Raw genomic sequence first — 24,393 nt, 5'->3', positions numbered from 1 at the left:
ATCATAACAACTGAAATTTCCCTGTTTAGTTTATTTTTTTCTTAGTGGAGTTGGTGGCTTAAGAAGCTCCCTCCAGTGACTCTTCATTTCCAACGGCACCCCTTCAGTTGTGCAAACACAGCCACTTTCTTCTCTTTTATAACATGAGAGAAGAGAAAATAATTTCTCGGGAAATTATTAGGATTTCTTGAAAACTATATAACATTTAATCAGAGCAATTATTCTTCAAAATCCAAGCTCCAGTAATGACTAATAGCTCCCTTGCCTCTTGACAGGAAACATTCGACCTTCTTTTTGCTCTGTTCTCTATTAATTCAGTTTACAAATAGTTGAACTTGAATTGTGTCGTGAAAGGATAATGCTGAATAATGCCCCATACTGCACATATCACAAAAAGATTTTAAGCTATGCTGTCTGCCCTGGGATATGCTATACTATCTGCTGGGATACTTTACTTTCTTCCCAGTAGCTGGTACAGTRCTGSGTTTTGGATTCGGTAGAATAATGTTGACAACACACAGAGTTTGAGTTGCTGCTAAGCAGTGCTTACTCTAAGTTGAAGATTTTTCATTTTGCCAGGCTCTGCCAATAAAGTGTGCAAGCAGACAGGAGGGAGCATGCCCAGGAGAGCAAACCCAAACTGGCCAAAGGGATAATCCACACCGTGGAACATCAGATTCAGGTTGGGCACTGATCTGTTGCTTTACTGTCTCATTTTTCATTACAATTACAATCGTATTTTTCATTACAATTACAATCTTATTATGGTATATTATTCCAATTATTAAACTGCTCTTATCTCAATCCATAGGTTTTACCTTTTCTTCTGAATCTCCTGGCCAGCCCAAGGGGAAGGAAGATGTGTGGGGTGACAAGCRGCTGCATGGTACTTAATTGCAGCTRGGGTTAAACCACAACACTACCACAGATATCACACTTTCCCAGGCATTTGGTACCTAACTGGACAAGAATCTCACCATCAGTAACAAAAGTCTTATTTCAAAATTCTATTTARACTGTTAAAGCTGAGCCATATTTTTATTCTCAGGATGCCATCTTGCTTTTTTTCAAGAAAAAACACATTAAGGTAATTCAATTAACACATATTTTAGATAACTTTTATGTTCAAAATACAGACTACTAAAAATCCAGAGTGCGCAGCTCAGTTCTTAAGACTCTGGCTTTTTTCTACAAGCACCAATACATTAAAACTATAGATTGAACATTACCCCTTTGAAAGTCAAAGTGTTTAAAATTACATGAGAGTTTCCACTGTTTGAGTGAAACCATGCTTACACTGAAAATTCCTATTTAGCCTGTAGAGCTCCACAATTCAGAACCATTAAACATCATTACTAGCACTCCATGAAAACTTGTCTTCAAGATAATTTTYGGAAGCATTTTATTATTTTGTGTATGGGCAATGACCGTCTTGGGTTGTGGGTAGGTTTTTTTTAATTTGGTTTGTTGTGGTTTGTTTCTTTTCTATCTCTTGGAGCAGTTGCTTTGGAAATAACCAGCAYTGTAGTGCTTGTTGATATTGTTTATAAAAAACATAATTATTTTATATAGATGTATTTTATAACTAAAGTGGCACGGACTTCTGTCTAATCTGTGTGACATGTTTGGGAACAGCACACAATAAGGGACCTTGCAAAAAGCTTTATTTTTAAAAGAAATGGCTCAAAGAAAAAAAAAATTAAGTAGAAAGCTTGTTAATAACCTTTCCAATACTACAAAATCTAGAAAAACTACTTAATGCAATAGCCAGATTCTTCTACTACTTGGACACAGTAAGTTTTCTTGGAAGTCATTACCCATATAGACTGTAGTGTGGTACTGGAAAAAACTGGCACTTTCAATATAAAAGAAAACTGTATGTTACACAGGTGAGTAATAATCAGAAGCACTTATTTTCAATACCTTCTCGCAATACACACTTCTGCTCTGCATGCTGACAGAATGCAAGCAAGAAAAACTGAAATCACTTCCTGTATTTAAGAAAAAAAAAAGAAAAACCCCACACAAATGTTCCTAAATAATTCCTGAAGGCCTCAGTATMTGCACACTTTAAAATGGAAAGCTTCCCACCACATACCGAAGTGATAGTCATGGGTTGTTTCCTTGAAAATATTTGGCAAAATGAAGACATATAAGAGAGGGAAGTAGAAAAGCTGGACTTTTTATTCAGTAATCYGCAATGACTTTTTAAGGCCACTAAAGCACTCCAGAAAACAATAAAAGTCAAGGAGAATAAGATGCTTGCTCTGCAGTTTGAAATTTCACGTTTAGAAACACACATACACATACCTCACCACCACTTAAATTGCATCCTTGCACTCTACAAAGGACATCCATACGTTGCCGTAGCCTCCCTCAAACGCAGCACTAGTGAAAAATCACAAGAATGCAAGTGTTGTGTTCCTCATGGTGCAAGCCCTTTTTGGGAAGCTAGCTTACCTCGTAAGGTGATGGTAAAGAGMCTCTTGACCAAGAGTTATTCAACAAAGAGAACACCTGCCACAACTCAAAAACAGGCAGGRAAAATTTGTATCGCCTTCCCACGTGGACTTAGTCACTGCTCTTATCCAGAGGGGAAGACACTCCATAATAGCCCTGCCCTTAATAATGCTGTTCACACAGCTGAGAAAACACAGGTTAACTCAAGAACCTCCAACTTTTTCTCTGAACGTGAGAGAAAGTGTCTTACTCCACAAGTCGTAATTTAATACTTTAGCAAGCATACCAAGACAACAGGAGGTTTGTTATGACACTGGAGTTACAAAGTTTTCCTAGCTCCCCTCACCCAGACGCTGCAGCACTTGCTTCACTTGTTTCACCWTTTCCACACTTCCAGTCCCAGTTATCTAAACATCACTCTGCACAGCACTACACTTCTTGTTCTCTAAGGCAGTATCAGAATTTCAGAAACTACGTCAGTCAGTTCACTAGAACAATGAATTCTGAAAGACAAGGAAAGAAGCACAGCAGCCAACTACAAGCATTTTTCCTGATAATACAAAGCATTAAGGAATATTGCTACAGGATACAATGAAGTCCTCATCAAGTTAGAGCAATTTTTGCTTGCATTAAAAACTTCAATTAACTTGGTCATTTATGTCTTTTGTTCAGTGTGAATGATATSTGAACAGAAACATTCTCTTCACTTTAACACATAACTATTATTTTTTATTACTTCAAAGCACTTTATGAAACACTTTAGAAGTTGTGAAATTTCTTGAGAGTTTATTTACCTGTSTAAAACAATAACAAGATAAAATTAAAACAGAAAAGAAAATATAGCTTACTGGGGGGAACAATCTTCCAGAAATGAATAGATGAGATACAACCCAAGTTCAGAAGCTATCCAGACTCAAGGTTTCCTAGCTTCTGGGGAAAGAAACTGCAATAGGAGTATCACAAAACTGATGTATTTTAGTATTAAAAATAGTAGATGTCTACACACAATCTTGCTCCATATTTAACTGTTACCATCCACATCTTGAATTTAGTAGGACTGATTAACTGCTCATACACAAGCAYGGTGAAGAGAAACATACTACTTCCAAGTCAACGTGAGCCTCATCAGCTCCTACATGGAAAGCCAGTGGAGGAAAAGACTCTGAAATAGCTTATCTCACATCCAAGAAAGAAAGATAACATGATAGCTCACATGCTCCCAAATTCTATTAGCTAAAATTTACTAGGAAAACAGAAAKAATTTAAAGAATATTCTTCTATAAACCCCAACAGAAATCATCTTGTCTGATTATGCCACATTTCAGGACAATCTTCAAAGATTTTGCTTAGTAGGTCAAGCATCTACATTTAGGTAAGACTGATGATCTAAATTTCATTTTGTATTTTTGGAAGAAAATCCAGGAAGCTACCTTTTCATCCTATTCCTCAGTTGTCCAAATGAGACTCCTGTCTACCCTTCAAACCACACTATGCTATTTTTCTCAATACCTGGAATATTCCTCACACTGAAGATCAGAAACACACTTCAGTSCAGATCCACAAAAGCCTTTCCCAGCCCTATCTTCATTTTCTTTTAAGCAGAGGATGTTATCACATTCAACTTTAACAATGGGGCTGTCCACTAGGGACTAGGATAAGGTCAAATTCATTTCCAGTTGTCATCAGAACCAGGATATGAATTAAGCCTCCAAAAACATATTAATGGAAGAATACACACAGCTCTTCTTAAGGTTTCTCTCCCTCCCCCTCAGCCACAAGCATGGATTTATAAAAAGAGAAACCACTACAGGCACAACAGGTTGGACATAATGAAGCACTGTTTCTATAGTCCTCTAGGTACCAACTTGAAAGGATGCTTTGCTAGTAGCAATGATTGGAGAACACTTCTCCAGAGACCAAAGAAAAAGTAATTCAATTTCAGCTGGTGAAAACTAGTATCTAGGAATGGCTGTTTTATAGACATTCTTTTTAACTTCATATTACAAAAATGAATCAAGACTATATTAATTCAAGAAAAGTCTTATTACCAAAAAACAAAGAACTTCCTTGTGTTACTCACAATGAACTCCCCAAGCTTTGTGATTAGCAGAAAAAGCAAACAGATAGCAAGCTATTTTAATGCTGCTGTTTCTTTTCTTACTGTTCCATAAACAATGGAAAAGGAGAAAAATTTGAGGCATCTTATAAAACACAGAGTTCAGGAATACAGACTCAGAAAAAAAATCCTAAAAATCCTAAAAAAGGATTTCAAGTAATATCCAAGAAATGAAAAGTGATGCAGTGTTAAGCCTGTGAGCCCTTATTTCTTTCATATTATCATCAACCACCTCAAAAAAATGTTGTTTTCCGATACCTGAGAAAGCAAAGGATTTGAGACTCACATAGAAGGTAGAAAAGCAGAAAAAAAATCCACCCAGCCTCATTCCAACTGAGGCGAGAGAATGGATGCTATTCTAGGGGAAAATCCAAAGATAGTTAAAAAATTCCATTCCCTCACCTTTCCCTAACCTAAGAGGAAGAAGAGTACTACTGTAGGAGCTTACTAARACATAGCACCACAGTCCTCAGCTGAGGGGAAAAAAAAATCTTTCTTTGAGGCAGGCCAGAGAACTGTGCATTGCACATCTAATTCACACTAACAGTCTACAGTTAAACAAGACAGGTTTTAAGCAAGGCCTAAGGAGTGAGATTACTCCAAATCGAGCATCATGCATTCACTGTGCAGTACATCAGAGGCCAAGTATTTGGTCATTATCTCAAACAKTTGGCTGGTTGGTTTCAGGWTTGTTTTTTGGGGTTTCTTCTCTCTTCTGGAATCCAAATGAAATGTATTCCCCTACTTTTACACTAYTTTGTACTTACTGCTGGTAGTAGAGACTGCATGTTCTGGTTGGAGTCAGCTATAGTGGCTAGGTAAACCAAGTTTGTATGCAGCATCTGCTGGTATCTATCAAAATAAACACAGCAAAACAAATCTTAATTCACAAATACAGTAACAACAGAACTTACTCTAATTCTACATATGTAAAGGAAGCTAGCTATGTAAAACAAGACTCAGGACACTTACAAGAGTACCACTACTAACAATCTTAAGCCTTTTCCCYCACACTTATCTATTATCCAATCCTTCCCAATGTCTCCATGAAATCTGTGCTTATCTCTTCTCTAATACTGTCTTCCTAAGAAAAAAGCCTAAAGCTGGGTGACACTGTTCTCTAAATCACCAGAAGAAGTATAGGGAGTGTGTTTGTGTATGGTATAATTTCTATTGCAAACACTAGAGAAAAAGAGCTTTCTATTATGTGACCAAATTCAGGTTACCATAGATTTATGTCAGTCGTGACCATATTTCATCARGACCCAGAGCCTTGGAAGTTTGCTATGGAATTACTTTTCTCCTAGAGACCCACAGTCCTGCTTCTCAGTATCTAGTCCACAGTCAGGAAAAACAACCTTGAAAGCTGGAGCATATTACTAGTACATAACTACTGCTTGCAAACAGCCTAACACCCTAACTGTGCTACAACAAAAGTAGTCTCTTAAAACAAAAGCATCTATGATTTATTATCCCACTCCTATTCCCAGACTACTAGTTCTCTTGGCAAGGGACTAAGATGTTCTATGTGTCTATATTTGCCAGATAACATGGGTGCCATGATCATGCCAAAAGAGTGTAATGGGAAAATAACACTCCTTAACAATTCACTCCTTCTACAGTTCTCTCAGAAAGCTCTCCAAAGATCCCATTAGACAGCAAGTCCATGTGGGATATTTTGGAAAGCCAAGTTTTTTAAGACAAACCTGTTTGTTCTTGGGCAAGTGAAAACCAGGTAGCTTTCAAACATGCCATCAGGAAGAAAAAGGTCCATTTTCTGACATGATTTTGAGAATTTTTCAAAGAAAACTACCTCTTTCCTTCAATGTAATTACAATATAGAGGAAAAAGATCTTTGCWATACAGTCCTAATTTTTATGAGCATCATCATCATGACATCAACTTGCAGTAGGCAAGTTGCAACATTTCAGTGATAGAAGTTATACTCATACAGCAAATACCCCTACCCCCACCCCATAAATTTTTACAGTGTAGTATCTGTAGCAATACTTTTCTTCACAGCACAGTTCTCCTGTAAGGTAAACTAAACAAATCAAGAATGGTGAATTCTTGATGGAAATGGAAATTCACCCAGTCCACAGTAGAWATGGATTAAAGTCTTACTGAGAGCATTCAGAAGTCTTTCCTTTGTTCTGATAGTCCATTATACACTGAATGAGATGGTTATTTTCATCCAACATCTGAAACAACAAAGAAGAAGTCTGGAGTAAATTTCATGTTCTTTGTGGAAAGAAACTGAAGGTAAGTTTGAGTCTTGAGTCTTACTCCTCTTCTTAGTTTTTAAAAGCAACAAAAAGAAGTTGTTATCCAGAAAATTCTACTTCAATTATGTATAAAACACTGTTTTCCTCCCATTTACCCCCTCTAATTAGTTTTACAGGTTTTGGCTTAAGGGTTTCATAGCACTACTATCAATAGCTAAATGAAGCATCCTGTTCAAATACCTATGCCTGATCTGCAACAAGTTTTTAGACAGYTTTTCAAGTTTTCTGCATTCCTTTATTTGATTGCCAACAAGAAATCCACTTAAAAGTCTATGCCCCAAGTTTCCTGTGTCCTTCTAATGCCTGCAACTGCTTATAAATTTAATTTTAAAAGGCTCTGATATTGTTTTTGATGAAAACTGAGCTGATCAAATTTGGATCAAAAGGAAATGCACTGGAAAGCTACGCCATACTTACATGAAGAATCTCTAACTAAGCTGCATTTTATAAATACTTGGTATAACGGTGTTATGGTTTAGGAATGGTATTCCCCAATTTAGTGTTCCCACTGAACACACTCCCAACCATGCACCCCTCTCCCCTCTGGTGGGGTGGAGGGGAGAACTGAGGGTACAAAAGGTCAAAGTCACCAGCTGAGATAAGAAAAATTTACAGGAAACAGCACTGAGATAAGAAACAAACTGTTCTTACCTGTTTTCTCACAAGCAAAAATACTAATAATGGAGGGTACAAGAGAGGCAAATGATTCATACACAAGTGCTCACCACATGGAATACCCGACCATTCCACAGCACCCTACTCCACACCACACTACATCACAAGATGTAACCTCTTCGCCCAACACTGGAAAAATGAAGCCAGATGGTACGGAATAACCTCCTGGTCCTCACTATGACCCCTCCTGGCTACYACAAGAATTAATCCTGCTATGGTCATAACCAGGACAAATGGACACAAAAAACCTGTTATACWYMRRARSMWWCMWKRAAAWSRAWWMCYKWTWRKKRAWTYYYYKRMCMAAAAAAGAGTAGTTCTAAAAATCATGGGAAATGGTCAACTTTCTACAAAAAGTTCATAAAGTGTAAACAGGAAAAAAAACCACAACCTGGTCCCCTAGAGTGTATTGTGCCCACACGTGTCTTTCTAGCTCATGTCCTGCACTCTGATGGGGCAAGATTCAGCAGAACCATGACTRACCTGAGCCACCAGCCAAGTTATTCAAATCAACTGAATGACACAGAAAATTTACTGCCAATGAAAAGTTTCGCGTCAATGTATTGCTTTGCTTTCTCTCACTGGAAAGCTAGTTTAGATCCCTTTACCCAGCTGCTGAATTTCACAAAACAGAATCTTGAAACATCCCGCAGAGTCCCTCTTTCTTCCAACCATGGCTGAAACTAGCCGTGACTAGGGCTCATCCTTCAACAAGGAAAGCACAACATGATTATACAACCTTTATTCCCCTAACAAATTCTACAGGAAGGGAAAAAAAATACTGACACTTTTTTCCTGCCTCATCCATCTCTATTATGAAAAGAGTAGAGGAAGTCAGAAACCTTATGCATTCCACTCAGGACTTCTATCCATGTTCGTTATTACAGCCAGCCAAGCTTTCTTAAACTCTAACAATTAATTCACCMTAACGGACTAGAATGATCCCAGTGCAAGTATTTTGCCTGAAACTGCTGGATCTGGAAACACAATCATTAAGCACTAAACACAGACATAACTGCACTATTTTCAGTTACTGCATGAGCCTCAGAAAATAGGCAAAGCTACAACTGCACTCTTTGAAGAGCAGTGCTACTGGCACATGACATGTGTACTAACTTTAAATTTTATAAGAAACACAGTGTCCATGCTCACAAGAAAAAAAAAGAAGGAAAAAAAAAGAGATAATACCTTTGATACCAAAGTCTAATAGAGCACTTGCACAGGACACTGAATCAAGGCTCTCCTCAGAATGTCTCCCACAGTCCTGAGGAAAGCAGCAGATTCTTAAGGCTTAGCAGACAGGTAGACCTTAACACTGCCCATTAGATGGTTGCATTCTTCACCAAAGCCATGGAAGCTGAACTTCTTGGGGAGGAAGGGATGGGAGGGAAGCAGGAATGCTAGGGCTAAGAGGGAAGGGAACAAGAAGGAATAAACCTGTGYCCTAGATGGGGCTGCAGACAACTGTTTTATAAAAGTTCAACTGAGCGTCTGCTGACAGAAAATTAAAAGTTATATACACCTAGCATCAAATGAGAATTTAGTTTCCAACTGGATGAAAATACCTTCTGGGCTTCTGACAGTTTCTGTACATCACAAAAATTCTTCAGCTTCAACACTAGGATTTTGCCAGCATACCACCATTAAACTAATAGTTTGACTACAGCACAAAAAAAAATTTAAACGTCTGTAATTTCCACTTTCATCTACAATTCTCAACTACTAACTTCTCCTACACTACCCTGGAGGTCCCCATTATAACTCTGGGGTCTTCTTTGAGAAGGGTATTACCGCAACACATACCTTGTTGAGACTCTAATTCTTTACTGAATCAGAGATTAGGTCTGTCTACCCAAAAGACTCCCCTATACAAGGAGCTCATAGCAATCTGAAATCTGTTTCATCCAAGGTTATCCACACCAATGATGGTATGATAACTTCGGTAAAGTTTCCAAATACCACACAGTTACCAGTGAACTTGAACATGCTCCTTTGTTGCTGCTGATACAAAACACTGTAGATTATTATAAATCCTGTTGCGGTTTTCTCTGATCGCTTTAGCGAGTTAACTTGCTCCCTCCCACAAAAGCTTAAATGGAGTCATCCGGAGCCGCTGTCATTGGCTCCGACCGCAACGTTCTTCTTTAATCACACCTGAAGTTTAGTGGGTGGGAGYCTTAACTACCATGCCGACCAAGTTTGGGAACTGGAGCCGCCGCCTGCCCCGCAGCGCCCGGAGACAGGCACAGGCTCTGCAACAACCCGGCTACGGTGCCCCTGTCAGAGCCCCCCCGCAGGAAGGACTATCTCAACTCCTCCACTTCCAGGCCGAGTCCTCTCCAGTTAATTCAGGCCCGCTGGGGCGATCAGGGCAGTTGAAGTGAAGAAAGAAATACGGGGGCAGAAAGGGCCCAGGCACATCGCCCGCCCTCGCCCGGCGCCTTCCGCCGGCCCCGGGACCCTCCAACAAGTGTCCAAGTGCAGATGTGCCGAGCGCCGGGCACAACGAGGGCGGCCAGGCCGCCTCCGTTCCCCGCCGGGGCCTGGGCGCTCCGGGCCGCAGCCGCCTCCGCCCCCGTTCCCCGCGCGGCAGGAAGCGGCAGCTGCAGCCCCCGGGGCCGCCCCGGCTGGGCCCTCCTCCCCGCGCCCTCCTCACCTTCTGGATGGCGGCCGGCGTGATCTCGCCCTTGCCCCGCTGCCTCGGGGCCGCGAACGCCACCGACATGTCTGGCGGCTGCCGGGAGGCTCCGCGCCCGCCCCCGCTCCCGCCCGTTCGCGAGCGCGCCCCGCGGACCCAGCAGCGGCCACGATCCGGGAAGAACGCGGCGCGCGGGGGGGCGGGGGCGCGCGCGCCCGGTGGGACGGCCCATCCCCATCCCGCCGAGGGAAGGGGTTAAGGAGGACTGGCGGCTCCTCCCCGCTTTTCCCGCTGGCGAAGAGGCGCCTCGATGAGACCGCGGCCGCCCCGCACGGCCCGGCCAGAATAACGGGACCGAGAGCCGACGCTGAGCGGCTTCGAAAGTGACCTTGCCCCCCGCAGCCTTTTCACGCGCCTTTCTAGGCTACCCCCTTTCCTTCTGCTGCGTTGGTACGTTCCTGCCCGACGCGCCTCAGCGCAGGAAAGTGGTGCGGCCGGCTGGGGGGGTGTCGGCGCTGTGGCGCGCACGTTGCAGGGGACACGCTCGGGCTGGGCCGGGCCACACTCTGTACTCCCCCCTCTGCCCAGCGCCGCAGTTGGTTGCACCCGGGCAGCCAAAGCTGGGGGCAGCGGCTGGCGAGGCGGGACGGGACGGGGACGCTGAAGGGAGGRGCTGGGMRGSYGRGAGGGTCTGGAGCRTCTSTCATGAGGAGAGACTGYGGGAGCTCGCCCTGCTAGTCTAGAGAAGAGATGATTCATTAATGCATGTAAACATCTCAAAGGCGGGAGATAAGAAAGTGATGCCTAGCGACAGGACAAGGAGCAACGGTCATAAACAAGTTTCCACCTCACCATGAGGAAGGACTTCTTTACTTGGAGGGTGGCAGAGCACTGGAAAAAGCTCCAGGGGCGTGGGGCGGCTTTTCCCTATGAGCTGTGAACCGAGTAGGGAGAAGCTCCGGCTGTAATATTAAATACAAATTACGGACGTTTGAAGTGCTGAAACCGGCCTTGATTTGTTTCAGTGCAGCCACTGGAGGGAATCTCAGTGTTGCCAAAGAGGCTCATGAACAAGTTTGCAAAGTTTAAGACAATTTGGGGGAGAATGAAGAGTTGGCAACGGGTAATGGATACAGGGACACTGAAAGTCCCCAAACAAAGCATTTTAAACCGGCTTTTTCCTGGGCACATCCGTTGCTCAGCCCGTGTGCATTCCAGTGCCACACTACCGGCTGTGGGTACAGAATTCCTTGCCTTTTGCCAGCTCCGTCAGCTGGCAGAGGTGTGAGTGCTGCCGTGGCTGGCAGGACACTCACTGCCCGGTGTCGGGACACCACAGCCCACGCCACAGAACGTGAATCTTGGTCCTTAYCCGTGCCCTGCTTGCTCTGTTTCTCAGCTGCTGCTGGCGGAAGGCCCTGGCTCTTTCTTCCCTCCAGCCCTAGCCAGCCCTTTGGGGTACAGCACACATTTGTCAGTGACATCCATGGGCACCCCGTGGCTGTGCAGCTGCTCCCCAACTGGCATGCTCTCTCCTCAGACWGTGTCTAGGCTGGCTCCTGTCCCCAGCCCCATGACGATTACTCTTGCTGGCTCTGCTGTCCGAGGGTGTGCTGTGACTGCCCATCACCCCCTGCTTTTTTTGCCTTGACAACCGGTTCTACAGCTGCTGGCTCCAAGCTGTTGTTGCATTCCTACAGCATCCTGCTCCCCAAGGGCTCACCACCTGGGCCTGATGCTTTCTGTTACCAGAATGGCACTTCTTCTGCCCTGTCTCTTCAGATTATACAGGACCCCGAGTTGACATGATGCTAATCTGGCTTGCTTTTCTCCAGGAATATCTGTGACCCAATCCTTGCGCTGTACATTACACTAAGATGGAGCAATGCCAGTGTATCCATTGCTTTCTTTATGTTTCTAACCATTTCACTCATCACTGTGGTCCATTTTTTGTACTATTTTGGTCCATTTGTTTTTTGTCTCCCACACACTTTAACATCATCATCATTGCTATAATACTTGTATGGAAACCAAAAGTAAAAAAAAGGAAGGTTTGTTGAAACCAGTTTTTTCTAAAGTTGATACACTTCATGGTGATTCATAGTTGTTATTATTATATGGTCTTGAAGTGAATTCAGAGGGTAACTGTTGTAATACCTGTGTGTTCAAATTGGTACTATTTTAGTTACTGCAAACAGCATCAAAGAGCCCTATGAATGAAGAATGCATGATGGCCATGGGCGAATCATTGCGTAATCAGAGCCAAACATCTCCTATCCAGTTGCTAACAGAATTGTGAGGACTTGAGGAGTTGAGAAAAAAAAATAGGCTTGTGGGATGCCACAGGTGAGGAACCTTAAAATGMAAGTAATTTCCCATTGTATTTTCCCAGATGGTCCAGATGGTCCAAGCTAAACACGTCAAATTTTTTAGTACATTGCTATTTCCATGCAAAATATAGAACAGTGTTTGGAATTCAMCTCTGTCATTTTTTAGAGGGAAGATCTAAGATCATTCACTCATAGTCACCAAAACTCTCTCCTTTACCTAATTTTGTCTGACAATTAATTTTTTTTTTTTTTGCCATTGTGATGTTTCTTCCTATGTTTAACATTTTAGACTTGCATTTTCATAAATAGCAACAKATCTAAAGAAACATTTTAAAAACAAGTCTGCAGCTCTGTTTTTACCATGCAAAGGGAAATTCACATTAAAAATCAACATTTAAATAATGGCACAGATGCATACAAGCAGGGAAATAGATAGCTGCAATGGAGATATGCCACATGTCTCAGAACACATAACCACAACAGGGTGTCTCTTTTATGACTTCCTTAATGCACTGCAATATGCCTAGATATCAAAGGACATATGGTATATTTTCCCTTTAATTGCACATTTCTTTGCTCTTGTGAGTTACTCACAACCTTAACATTATTTAATTGTAATTTAGATGCATAAATCTCAGTCATCATCAAGAGTTTCAAATGCAAATATGTTTCAATGAGATCTTGCTTCCACCTCTATTCCAGCTTTTGTCACTGTAGGGTATTTTTTGTTGATGTGCATTTGAGTATGTCATATTCTTTGGAGAGAGAAGAATGCAGACAGAGGAGTTTCAGTCTTGAAAGCCTTTTTCCTATGTTTTTCAACACATATTTCTTRGTAGCAAGTTGTTTTCTGCCACTTTTATTATATGAATTTCCACAGAGTCACCGACATTTCCATCCACAAGAAGGAAAATACAGAATGCTAGTTAATCAACATTTTCAAATGTACATTCATTATTCAAAAAAAATTAAACCTAGTATTTGTGAAGCTATACCCACAGGAAAAAGGACAGCAAAGAATTTAATGGTAGTACCRCTTGTTTAAAAACCTTCTTGACTGAAGGCCTTGGTATGAAAGTTARGAATGATTCCTATGAGACAGGTGTTTCTTAGACAAAGTTTTTAACAGCTTTTTTAGTGACAGTGCCTCATTTTGTGCACTCACTTCAAATGACAGAAACTCACCCACTTTACTATACTAAGGATGACAGCTCGGCATCTGCTGCTGATAGGACAATGGTGAATTTGAGCCTCTTTTTCAGGGTAGACTGCTTTTCATCTTGAAATTAAAAAACAAAAATAAGGGTGTTTATGCTGATGTTTTGTAACATCAACAATGCAGTCAGGTAACAGAGGAGATCATGAGGAAGAAGAGTCTCCAGTAAATGAAAAAGGAAGATGGCAAAAGGAGCAAATGCCATTTTTGATGTAATACTTCTTCACCAACTGAACTTGGTGATCTCATAACTTCTCTGGGATTTTCTGTATGCCCAGTCTCTGTGTTAATTCATCTTRTGGCAAAATGAAGCTTGCACCTGAATCTATGCCTATATAAATGGCTGATGTTCAAATTCTGTTTATTTAAAACCCAGTAACTTGTTATCAAAATACGCAACAAAGTGTATTTTGATAACAAAAGACTGGGTTTTAGTGTAAATGGTGCTTTTTGCTTCCTAAAAGGGATGATGSTAACACAATAAATTTGTCTTGAATTTATTCTGCTAGCTTCTTCCCTGTTCTCTTTTTTCCCCCAAGTTTTGTAATTTCTATTCATTGGCTCTTGCATTGGCTCTTGCATGGATTAGTAGTAAAAAGTAGCACCTGAAGTGCAATCCTATATGTTCCAGTATAAAATTAAGCACTCAAACAGCACCGCACACTATAAGGATATTGGTGGCCATATTCCAGAGGGGCAATCACAAATCCACAAAAAAATCTTTGGGATGCTCAATTTTTATTCTATTACCTGTCATTTTAGTCTGCAAATATAAATATTTAGAATAAAGAAGCTCACAGCAGGTTCAGCAGTTTGCACTAATGGGAGTAAAAGCAATATCTGCAGTGTGAAAATCTTTCCATGTCCTGATTTTATTCTTCAAAAGGGAATCTCCAGCTACTAGCAACATATGCTATAAATAAAAAATAGCAGAACATCTAATCTAAGCCTCCTTAGAGCTGAAAGTTCCTCAAGTATTCTTAGAGGTTAATATTTTATTTTAGGGCACAGAAGAAAAGTGCTACATTTCCCTAACTTTTTAATTTTTTGAATGTTGAAAGCAAAGTAGAAAAGACAAACATAAGAAGGCAGTGCCAAGCCATGCTGAAGAAAAGGCAGCAATGATCTTGACGATCACTGAACTTTCATATCTGTTAAAAGACAACGCATTTGCAGTGGAGAGTCAAACTGTTGTTCTGTCGACTCTCACATCCGCAGCCAATGTGTCATCTCCAGCATCTCCCTTCTGAAGACTCATAAGCATGAAGGACAGAGGAGATGACTGAACAACTAGAGGCAGTACTTCCACCTTGACACAAATGCAGTCAACTTCCTGACGGAATATAGAAAGTGCAAATTATGTTGAGTGCAATATCCTTTCAGGGAGCCTGATCCTGTGAGGGAGAGAAGACTCCATCATTTTGCTGGCASTCCTCTTTCCAGAGCTGTCCAGGATGCTCTTGGCCTTTGTGGCAAAGAATCATTGTTGGCTCACAGCCACTTTGTCCACCAGGACTCCCAAATACTTTTTGCAAAGCTGCTTTGAGCAGTCACCCCCAGCATGAGCTGGTGCATGGSGTTGCTCCTCCCTGGGTGCAGGACTTTGCCCTTCCCTTTGCTGAATTTTATGAWGTTCATGTCTGACTGCTTCTTCAACCCACCGAGGTCATCTGAAAGACACCACTTGGTGTATCAACAACTCCTCCCACTCTTGGTCCATAGCTGGTATTTTCAAGGTAGGAACTGTAGGCCTGTATCTTAAAATGAGGACAACTAGACACGTATCCCAGAAATAGGTAAACTGCCTCTGAACTACACTACAAATAGAAATTGACTGCAATTTTCTATAAGCAACATAGAAAGTTGATTTCTAGCAKTTAAGGATGTAGCAATGCTTTTTACCATTCTTTTCCTTTTATTCAGCATGAATAAAAAGTATGCCTCTTCTACAAAAAGATACTTTAAAAAATGTCATCCCATAATTGCAATATATTATTTTGCAAGTAAAATCGCAATCTATCTTAATATTAAGTCAGTTTTAAAATCAAGTTGAATTTGCTCTGGCTTTCAGTAAGAAAATTCTAATTAAAAGACTAATTAGAAGCCTTGCTGATGGGAATGTGGGCCATAATAATACATATGCCTCTTTTATGTTGATTCTATAGGAATGAAAAAAGTAGGTTTTTTTTCCTAGAATGTAACCTTCATTATTAAATACTTCTAGTCTTCTACTAATGACAAAATATGGTTTTGTGTAATTTTCTAAATACATCCACAGTCTAGCTATTACTGTGTATATATTTTTGCAGAAACAAGGTACAATTGCTCAAGTAAATTAATTATGCCATTTTCTAAATGCTATATTCTTTCTTAGTCATTCCAAGTGGGCCTTTGATTCTACCGTAGGTGATGCATCATTTTACCCTGCTGATTTAGCTAGTGAAAATAATTCAGTTTGGAATAATTATTTTTGATGGATTCAATGTTTATGTATTTATTGAAAATACTAAGCACATATTTTATTTTTCTTTGTCTTTTTCAGWATACCTTATAATACACAGTCAGCATCAACTTGGAAAGTTGATTAGATACTGTCAAGGAAAATAAATTATAACCCATGAATGAAGAATTGAGGTAACTTTGCTCTCTGGAGAAAGGAAACTAAAACCAATTAAATTCATCAGAAATTATGACAGGGAGAGCCAAGTGGAAGAGACAGAGGTCAAATCTGGTGAAGAGGAGCAGATTAAACCTCCTATGTTTATTGATATTTATTGGTATTTATTTGTAAGCAAAGTAATGAATTGTAAGGCTAGAACAGATGACAAAATTTTAATGGATTGACATGACAAAATTTTAATGGATTGATAATGTAACATGAAATTGTCTATGGAAACTTTCATTTGCATAATTTAAAACGGAAGTTTTATGAGCTCTTAAACAAGTAGACTTGATGGCCAGTTAGTGTGTGCCTGTTGGTTTGGAATTTTGGAAAGAGCAAACATTTTATAATAGAAGTATCAAATCATAGTCTGTTATTCTTCCGAAATGACCAAAGATACCATTTTTTATCTTTTAAAATGATATGTATTTTTCTGYATTTACACACGTAATAATTTACCCTCTCTGTCCCCAAAACTAGTTTGATGTTGGTTGTGATGTGCCTAAGCTCTGGTCTTAGGTAAATGATAAGGAGAAAATCACATTGTGTAAAATATTGCATAAAAATGGGAGGAGTTTTGCATATAGTGTAGTAAAAGAGCTTTTCTTTCTTGAGTGCTACATAAGAAGATCCATTTCTGCCAGCCCACTTTTACATCCGTTTATTAGTGTTGGTAGGAGAGCATCTTTGAGGAAGGCTGACTAAGCAAAGGAGGGGTTGGTTATGTTGTATTTCAGTCATGCTTGAGATGTTCAGCTTGAAATCCTTGTTTATTTATCACTGATCCTATCATTCATTTAATTTCTTCAGTCCATTGTTAGATCTGACACAGACTGAAGTTTTCTTTTTTCATTTATTTGCATCTTTTAAGAGAAAGGTTTTATGGCAGGAAGTGCTGAGTTTCAAACTGAGAAAGCAACAAAGTTCTCTGCTCTTGAGATGTTGACTGTAACATTCATTMCATTCTCTCTCAGAAGTTTCCAAAGAAGCAGTCTTCACCTTTCTTTCTTTCTACCTGAGATTGTAAAAGGACCTTCTCATAAATGTCTGTGCTACATCATTGTCTGCCTTCAAAACTCATCCCCATGAAAATACCTATGAAACCAGTGACAGCGTTTGAGTTGCAGTCTGGCATTATCTTACAGCTAAAAGTAAACTTCACAGCCAGCTGTTACCAAAATTGATGTTTTTCCTTCAGGTCCCTCTATGCTTACTCGTGTTCTCACTCTATCTCCTGTATCTCTATTACCTGTCCTTATGACAGGTAATCACTTTTCTTGTCTGATCATGCAGTTTTCAGATGTTTAAGGAAGCTAAATTGGCAGAAAACAACTGCCTTTCTTTATTAGCACTTTTCTGCTTGTTCAGCTTCACAGGTTGGGAGCAGATAAGTTTCAATGTCAAAGCAAGGGAAGATGATCCACAGGGCAGAATAGTGGATCACCCTTACCCTTCTTTGTCAGCAGATAACTTTTAGATCATCTTAGCCATGACTGCACCTATAAACAAAGAATATACTGAGAATACTACTTAGCACATTGATCTGTGCTGCCTTGCCTATCTGCCTGGGCTCTCGTGTTTGTAACTGTCTTATTTCCTTTCTTTTCTACTTGGTTGTAAGCCTTTTATCCAGGGGCTGCCTTTCTCTATTGTATTTGTAAACCACAGCTTTTGCAACTTCAAAATTTTTTGCTGTGATGTTTACCATACCTTGGAATTTTCCTTCTTAACAGGTGTAGATGTTATTATTTATAATTTGGGGAGGATGACACAGCCTCCACATAAACTATTTGCCAATGCCTTGTGAAAAGATTTATTATTACAACATCTTCTCTGCATAACATAAATATTGGGGATAAGAAAAATGTATTATTTAACAGGATGGAATTTGAGGGCTGGATACATCTGTGTTGGGTACACAAAACCAAAAATGTCACCAAGCATCAAGAGGAAACAACTGTAAGGAGAATGTATGCGCTGGTTGATCATATATGCTTGGCTTTGCAGATATTTTTACCAGTTATTGCACCATGATACATTGCATTGCAAGTATATGGTGCATAGGAGACCTTTAAAATTGAATTTATGAAGACCCAATCTATGGAGACAACTGAATAACTSTGAATTTGTGAAGACTATTGTGAAGATGGACACAGGTTTGGGAGGTTAGTAGTAGGACATGAAGGCTTCTACACAACGGTTTTGAATATAGCCTAGAGATTCTTATGGGGCCAGTGGAAATAATTTTGATGTTTCAAAATCAGTGGTCCTTTTATTTTCTTTTTTAAAACCATCTTTTAGGTGTCTGTTTGCATCTCATCATTAGGAACAAGCCACTTGGATAGCAGAAGTTCTTTACTAATTCCAGCAGCAATAGGCAGGCTAAAAGGGACAAGAAAGGTTAACCCACAGATTAAATTCAGCAAAACAAGGATGATAGTGGAAATGTTTCTGGAGACCTGGAAGGCAACTTTGGGCTTAAATGTCTGCTGCCATCCTCCTCCCCTGCCCTAGAATAAATTGGAACAATTTTTCTGTAGCATTAAAACTCCCCCAGACTATAAGAGTATGTGCCTTGGGGAAGGCACTCAAATATCGCGTTGGCTTTGAAGCAAAGGACTGAAGGACATAAGGATCCTTTAAAGTCTTACACTAATTTTATGTATATTCTTTGTATTTTATGAATGTCTCTGCTTTTGTTCACCAAGGGAATAAATGCAAAGACAAAGTTTAATAGTGATTATCACTTCTCTATTGGCCTATCTTTGTATCTAAGCAGGTAGATTTATTATATAAGTGCTTGTCATTACTGTGTTGATACTGTAAATGCAAGTTTTATCAATTTGATATTTTTGCCAATTTTCTTTAACCTTCTTTAACCTCTTAATGCTATGATGTTTTAATATAGTTGCTAGCACTGGCAAGTAAGTACACACTTTTTGTTGTCTCTATTTAAGAACCTTTGTGGGGAAAGCTGCCTTTTAGATAAGCAGCCAGGTAATAGCCATTCTTGCCTGTTACTGTTATCTCCCTTAGAATTCCCTTCTCCTTGGAGATTTGGGCTCTTAACTTGGAGGTTATGGAGAAAAGGTAATGCACAGTCCTAATTCCTTCTTTTCTCCTTTCTTAATTGTTGCATGTTTGTTTGTGTGGTTTTATTCTTCCCAAGGCAAACGTAGAGTAGCACTTACCAACTCAAGTGGTAGTGTTTAACTTTGCAGTCTTCTAATGTTCAATACTGTGATTTGCCCATCACACCTTCTTGGTTTCCTGTCCTGCTGGGACCTGTACTTGCTCTTATTCCCCAGTTTTTGCCTCAAGAGTGTAGTTAACTGGATTATTGTTCATATTCTCTGCTTCATTCCCAAAAGACAGAAAGCAGGGAAGCCTTTGCCCCCATCTGCTTTTCCCATCCTCTAAATATACTCCTTTTTTCACACTGTAAAAGATGCAGGACACCTTTCATGTCATTTTCATTTTAATTTGGAGAAAATGCAAGATGGAACCTTGTCTGCAGGATTGGTGGTGGTGTGTTGGCAATTGGACCACCAGAGATACCATTAGTTCACAACTTCATGGCACAAGTGAAGATGGTCATAATCAGCTCTTTAGTAAACCCAGGCAAAGCTTCTGCGTACCTTCTGCATCTCTTCTAAACGAACAAATGCTACTGATTTTTTTTAGTGTTATTAGATTTTTTTTTAATTATTCAGCTTCAGAGGGGAAAGATAATCCTTGAACCACTATAAATATTTATTCGATAATGCAAAAAATAAAATGCAGCACTAGAAAGTAGTCTTGTGTACCAGAACATGTGGACACTCTTCAATTCACTGGGAAGTTGACAGTGATTTAGATGCCAATGAAACTGAGAAAAGTTTTTAATTCCATTTCAGAGAAACCCTGTGTATGCCTTTTTTTTTCTTCTCTGATGCAAAGAAATATGTACCAAACTTTGGCAGTTCTTTCAAATRGAGCTTCTTGGGTATTTTTGCAAAAAAGCCCCACCAAACTCAGCCACAGCATTGCTAAAATGCTGAATATAGATCTATGTGGGTTAGCAAAATAGCCTACATCCCACCTTACTCAGAATGCTTCTGCCATGGACAGAATTGAGTTCCTTCAATTATTGCTTACAGGACTGTGTTAAAGGTATTGAAATTTTTGTCCTTTCCATAGTTGTTGATCAGAAGAGGTTTTGGCAAACAAAAGTTGCCAGAATAGTTTATGTAAAGAAAAAGACATGTGTTACTTGGAAATAATTGAGAACTGCTGTTCTCGTGTATTTATGTTCCTATATATAGGAACATCCTAAAATGAAGCACCAAAACATTAGGAGAGTCTAACTTGGAGCTGCAAGAGGAAATTGTTGACCTGGCAGACAGTCATGTTGTGCACTGCGTGTTGCATAGGGATGGTGAGGGAGTCTGAGTACAAAATGTACWTAAGCCTTTCTTTGTAAGATCGATTTCAGCAGGTAAGTTCATGTGTGTTGTGGTGAGATTTGCACCTTCCTTTCTGTCCTCTGTGRTTGGTGGCAATGCTAAAATTGGGTAAGGGTTTTTGGAACAAAAATACCCSAAAGTTGCTACAGGAGCTCAAAGGACACCCTCAAATTAGCAACCACCTTTGCTAAGAAGTCATCCAGTACTAAGTACATGATAAATGCTTCTACAAAATCTTGGTCATCTTTTCTTCGTGAAAATGCAAAATATTAGGTTAATATGCTTGTTTTAATGATTTCATGTATGCTACACTRTGAAATCTGGTGGAAAAAACACTGAACTTGCTATAATAAAGAGAAAMCATCCATCCCAGGTATGTATTAATGACTCTATGGGAAACAATTATATAAATGGTATGCAAAATCTTCTCACAAAAATTATTCCAGGTGACACCTGTGCATTCAACTTGATGTATGAAATCTCCCCAAACATATGGTGGTACAATGTTAGGTGACTTTTRTGGTGTCTCTGTAGATTGATAGTGCTGGGAGCTGTAATGGTTGCTGCTGATTTATAATAGTGTAAGACACTGCTGGGAACATTTCAYGCAGGAAGCAGTGTAGGAAGGTGTATGGCAACATGCTACTTGCGTGGGTTGTATAACACATTATCATTGTCTTTGAAAATGATGAAAATTATAGCAGTGTTTTATCCTGTAGTTGATCCTTATCACAGTGTTTCTGACATGTTGTGGTCCCTTTGTAGCTTAATAGCTTCTGTTTCTATCACAAGTGGAAAATACAGGCTTTATACTATATACAAAAATTAGCATTAGAAGTATTATCAGAATGCAATATTCTCTCTCTCTTTTTTATTTTTCTTTTTTTTTTTAATTTTTTTTTGTAACAGTTACTGTAATACTACCTCTACAAAGTGTTGCCAGGTGGTTAAAGGAAGGCAATGTTTCCTCTCTGCTCAGCACTGCTGAGGCCACACCTGGAGTGCTGTGTCCAATTCTGGGCTCCCCAGTAMAAGAGAGAGTTCAGCAAAGGGCCCCAAGGATGAGGAAAGGACTGAAGSATCTCACCTGTGAGAAAGGRTTGAGAGAGYTGGGGCTGCCCAGCCTGGAGAAAGAAGGCTCAGGGAGATAAAGACAGTATCTCTAAATATCTGAAGGAAGGCTGCAAAGAGGACAGAGCCAGTGGGGTTCATTGACAAGACGTGGAAATGGGCTCAAACTGAAAGAGCACCAGAAGGTATTGACTATCTCTAGGTCTTCAGCWTGAATAACAAATTTTAACGAGTGTGTACTTTGAAATTCAGTGTGCATTTCTTTTGTTACAATATGATAGTACAGTAAGTGACTGTGACTTGGATGTTTCAGAAACAGCACAGAAAAAATAGGGGAGGGAACAATATATAAATGCATTTTTCCAAATGTTTAAAGAAGGCAAACAATTCATTTGCTTTGCATTAGTGCTTTTGACATTAGATTAATTTTTCAGTTTTAACTTTTGTTCAAAGTTTAAAATACCCCTCTTTCTCCCTTCAAATATGAGAACAGTGTGAGAGAGAGAATAGGAATAGGAAAAAATCTTCATACTTTTACTAATGACCAAAAGAAATGAAAGATAAATCCAGGTACTCTTCRCAGGCACTTTTTAATTTTTGATCAAACTAAACCAGTTTCTTTGAAATATCAATTGAACCAAAATAAGGAAACAAGATTGCAGTTGCAGGTTCAGGAATCATTATCTTTCTATGCTTTTATGCTCTTTGTGTGTTAAGGGTGAATTAAATTATAAATTCCTGGTGGAAGATCACCAGTTCAGCTAAAAAACATGTGCCTGCTTAATCCAAGACAATATGTGAGCATAGGAAGGTGGAAATTAAACACACCACTCCAGCAATAGTTTTATATAACATGATACTTGTTAAGGTAAAGGAAAACAAGGACACAGCCTTATCATTTAGAGGAGAGTACGTCTATGCCCTAATGAAACTGATTTGCCATGCCCTTTTTCCAGTCAGTACTTGGTTTTTCTGTTTGGGTTTATGTTTCTTTTTTTCCTTTCCTTTTTTCTCCCAGAGACAAAAAGTAACTGTGCTGTAAGTTTATTTTCTCAACAAATTTGGAATAATCACCAGAATGTTGTTTCTTGAGTGTTCTCTTTTAGAAAGATTTTTTTTTTTTAGCTGCATAACTATCTATGTGTTTATTAAAAGCTGAAAACCACAATTAAATACAGTACACATTCTTAAATTTTGAAAGGAGCCTGATGGAATATAGTTCTGGCTGACATCTGAGTCTGTTTTATACTAGGGCACAGAGTGAAAGAACAGGAAGATATCCTATGTGACTCAACAAAATTCTTAAAACTGTTTTAAGGAGGTAAGTGAAGATCAACATCAGTTTTAATTTGTCTGCACTTGGATTTTAGATTTTTACTGGTGTCATTGGTAACTCCACTCCTGGCTGCCAGCAGTGTCTTAACTGGCTTTCGTCTGATTTATAAATCTGATTGTGACTGCATTGTTTTGAAATGCAACAAATATTTAACCACATGGTTTTTGCCATGGAATAAATGGGTCACTAAATAGATTGGAACATCACAACTGGAAATCAGTGGCATTAATCATCTTGTTTTACTCAGATTTTTAATGCAAAAGATATTGAAATGCAAGTTGCAGAAGCAGAGAAGGGAAAAAGATCCAAATCACAGAAAAATTATGGCAGCATAATGTTATTGAAGCTCTTAGAGGCAGTAATTGCCCACAGTGCACTGAGTTGCTGAATGGACTTGTTTCTGACTAAGTTGAGTTTTGTAGTTTTCCTGAAACATGATGGAGCTAGAGTTGTGCTACTCCCAATATGCTTGTGCTGTATAAAGAGGCATATATTTATCTTTTTTTTTTCCCTTGCATATGTATTTGCCACAAAAAGAATGGATGTGTTTCCGGAAGCTGATGATTGGCCTGGGTTAGTGGTGGTACAGGATATGCAATATCTGTCAGAACCTCATTTTTTCATTCTTTTTTATTGTAATTTTTCCAAAGAGGCTAATTACTGCTCAGTGGTACTATGAGTCCAGTACAGATCTTATTTGTGACCTGTTTCATTTACTAAAAGTGTTGCAATGCGGTACATTATTCATGAGCAATATCAATAAATAAATAAAATAGCAGCATCACTTTAYATAATGCTGTATTATTATACACTACTGCAGCTTCAGTGATAATACTCTTGTAGCAAGTTTTACTGGATAGCAAGTGGTATCCAGTGGAACATCTTAGCATAGTTATGTAACTCTTCAAATGTTAAGCCTGAGATCAATTGATTTTACTCTCTATGTTCTGTTGAGCATGTGTTTGTGCCCAATGTTTAAGCTTTAATACTGTGGATGTTTTCTGTAAAGGCATTTTTACGGTACCTGTTTCCTGTTTACTGTGTATTTTCAGCTACACATGGCTACTKCTTGTGCCCATTCCTCCCTTATTTTTTTCCTTTGTTCACTCAATTTTCTGATCTATCTTTCTGACTTAGAGCTGAGCTTTGTGAGGTGTGT

The 24,393-nt window shown here is 39.5% G+C and overlaps 1 protein-coding gene across 3 annotated transcripts in view; it reads right to left on the bottom strand.

The window, feature by feature from the left end:
- SS18 (SS18 subunit of BAF chromatin remodeling complex) overlaps positions 1-10,383 on the bottom strand; it is a 43,575-nt gene extending 33,192 nt beyond the window's left edge. For 2 of the 3 annotated variants that reach the window (XM_057367244.1, XM_057367245.1), the window contains exons 1-3: positions 10,193-10,382; positions 6,701-6,777; positions 5,344-5,428 (exon numbers count right to left, since the gene is read on the bottom strand). In XM_057367244.1, coding sequence (XP_057223227.1) covers positions 5,344-5,428; positions 6,701-6,777; positions 10,193-10,261 — 231 coding nt within the window. In that variant the 5' untranslated portion in view covers positions 10,262-10,382. Of the gene's footprint in view, positions 1-5,343; positions 5,429-6,700; positions 6,778-10,192 lie in introns of all 3 variants that reach the window. The other variant, XM_057367243.1, reaches the window with a different exon arrangement.
- Between the last annotated feature and the right edge of the window lie 14,010 nt (positions 10,384-24,393).

This window comes from Malurus melanocephalus, unplaced genomic scaffold, assembly GCF_030028575.1.
Source record: "Malurus melanocephalus ecotype Western Australia unplaced genomic scaffold, MMel_1.1 scaffold_76, whole genome shotgun sequence".
Taxonomy (NCBI): Eukaryota; Metazoa; Chordata; class Aves; order Passeriformes; family Maluridae; genus Malurus; species Malurus melanocephalus.
This window is presented reverse-complemented; position numbering and strand designations above follow the sequence as displayed.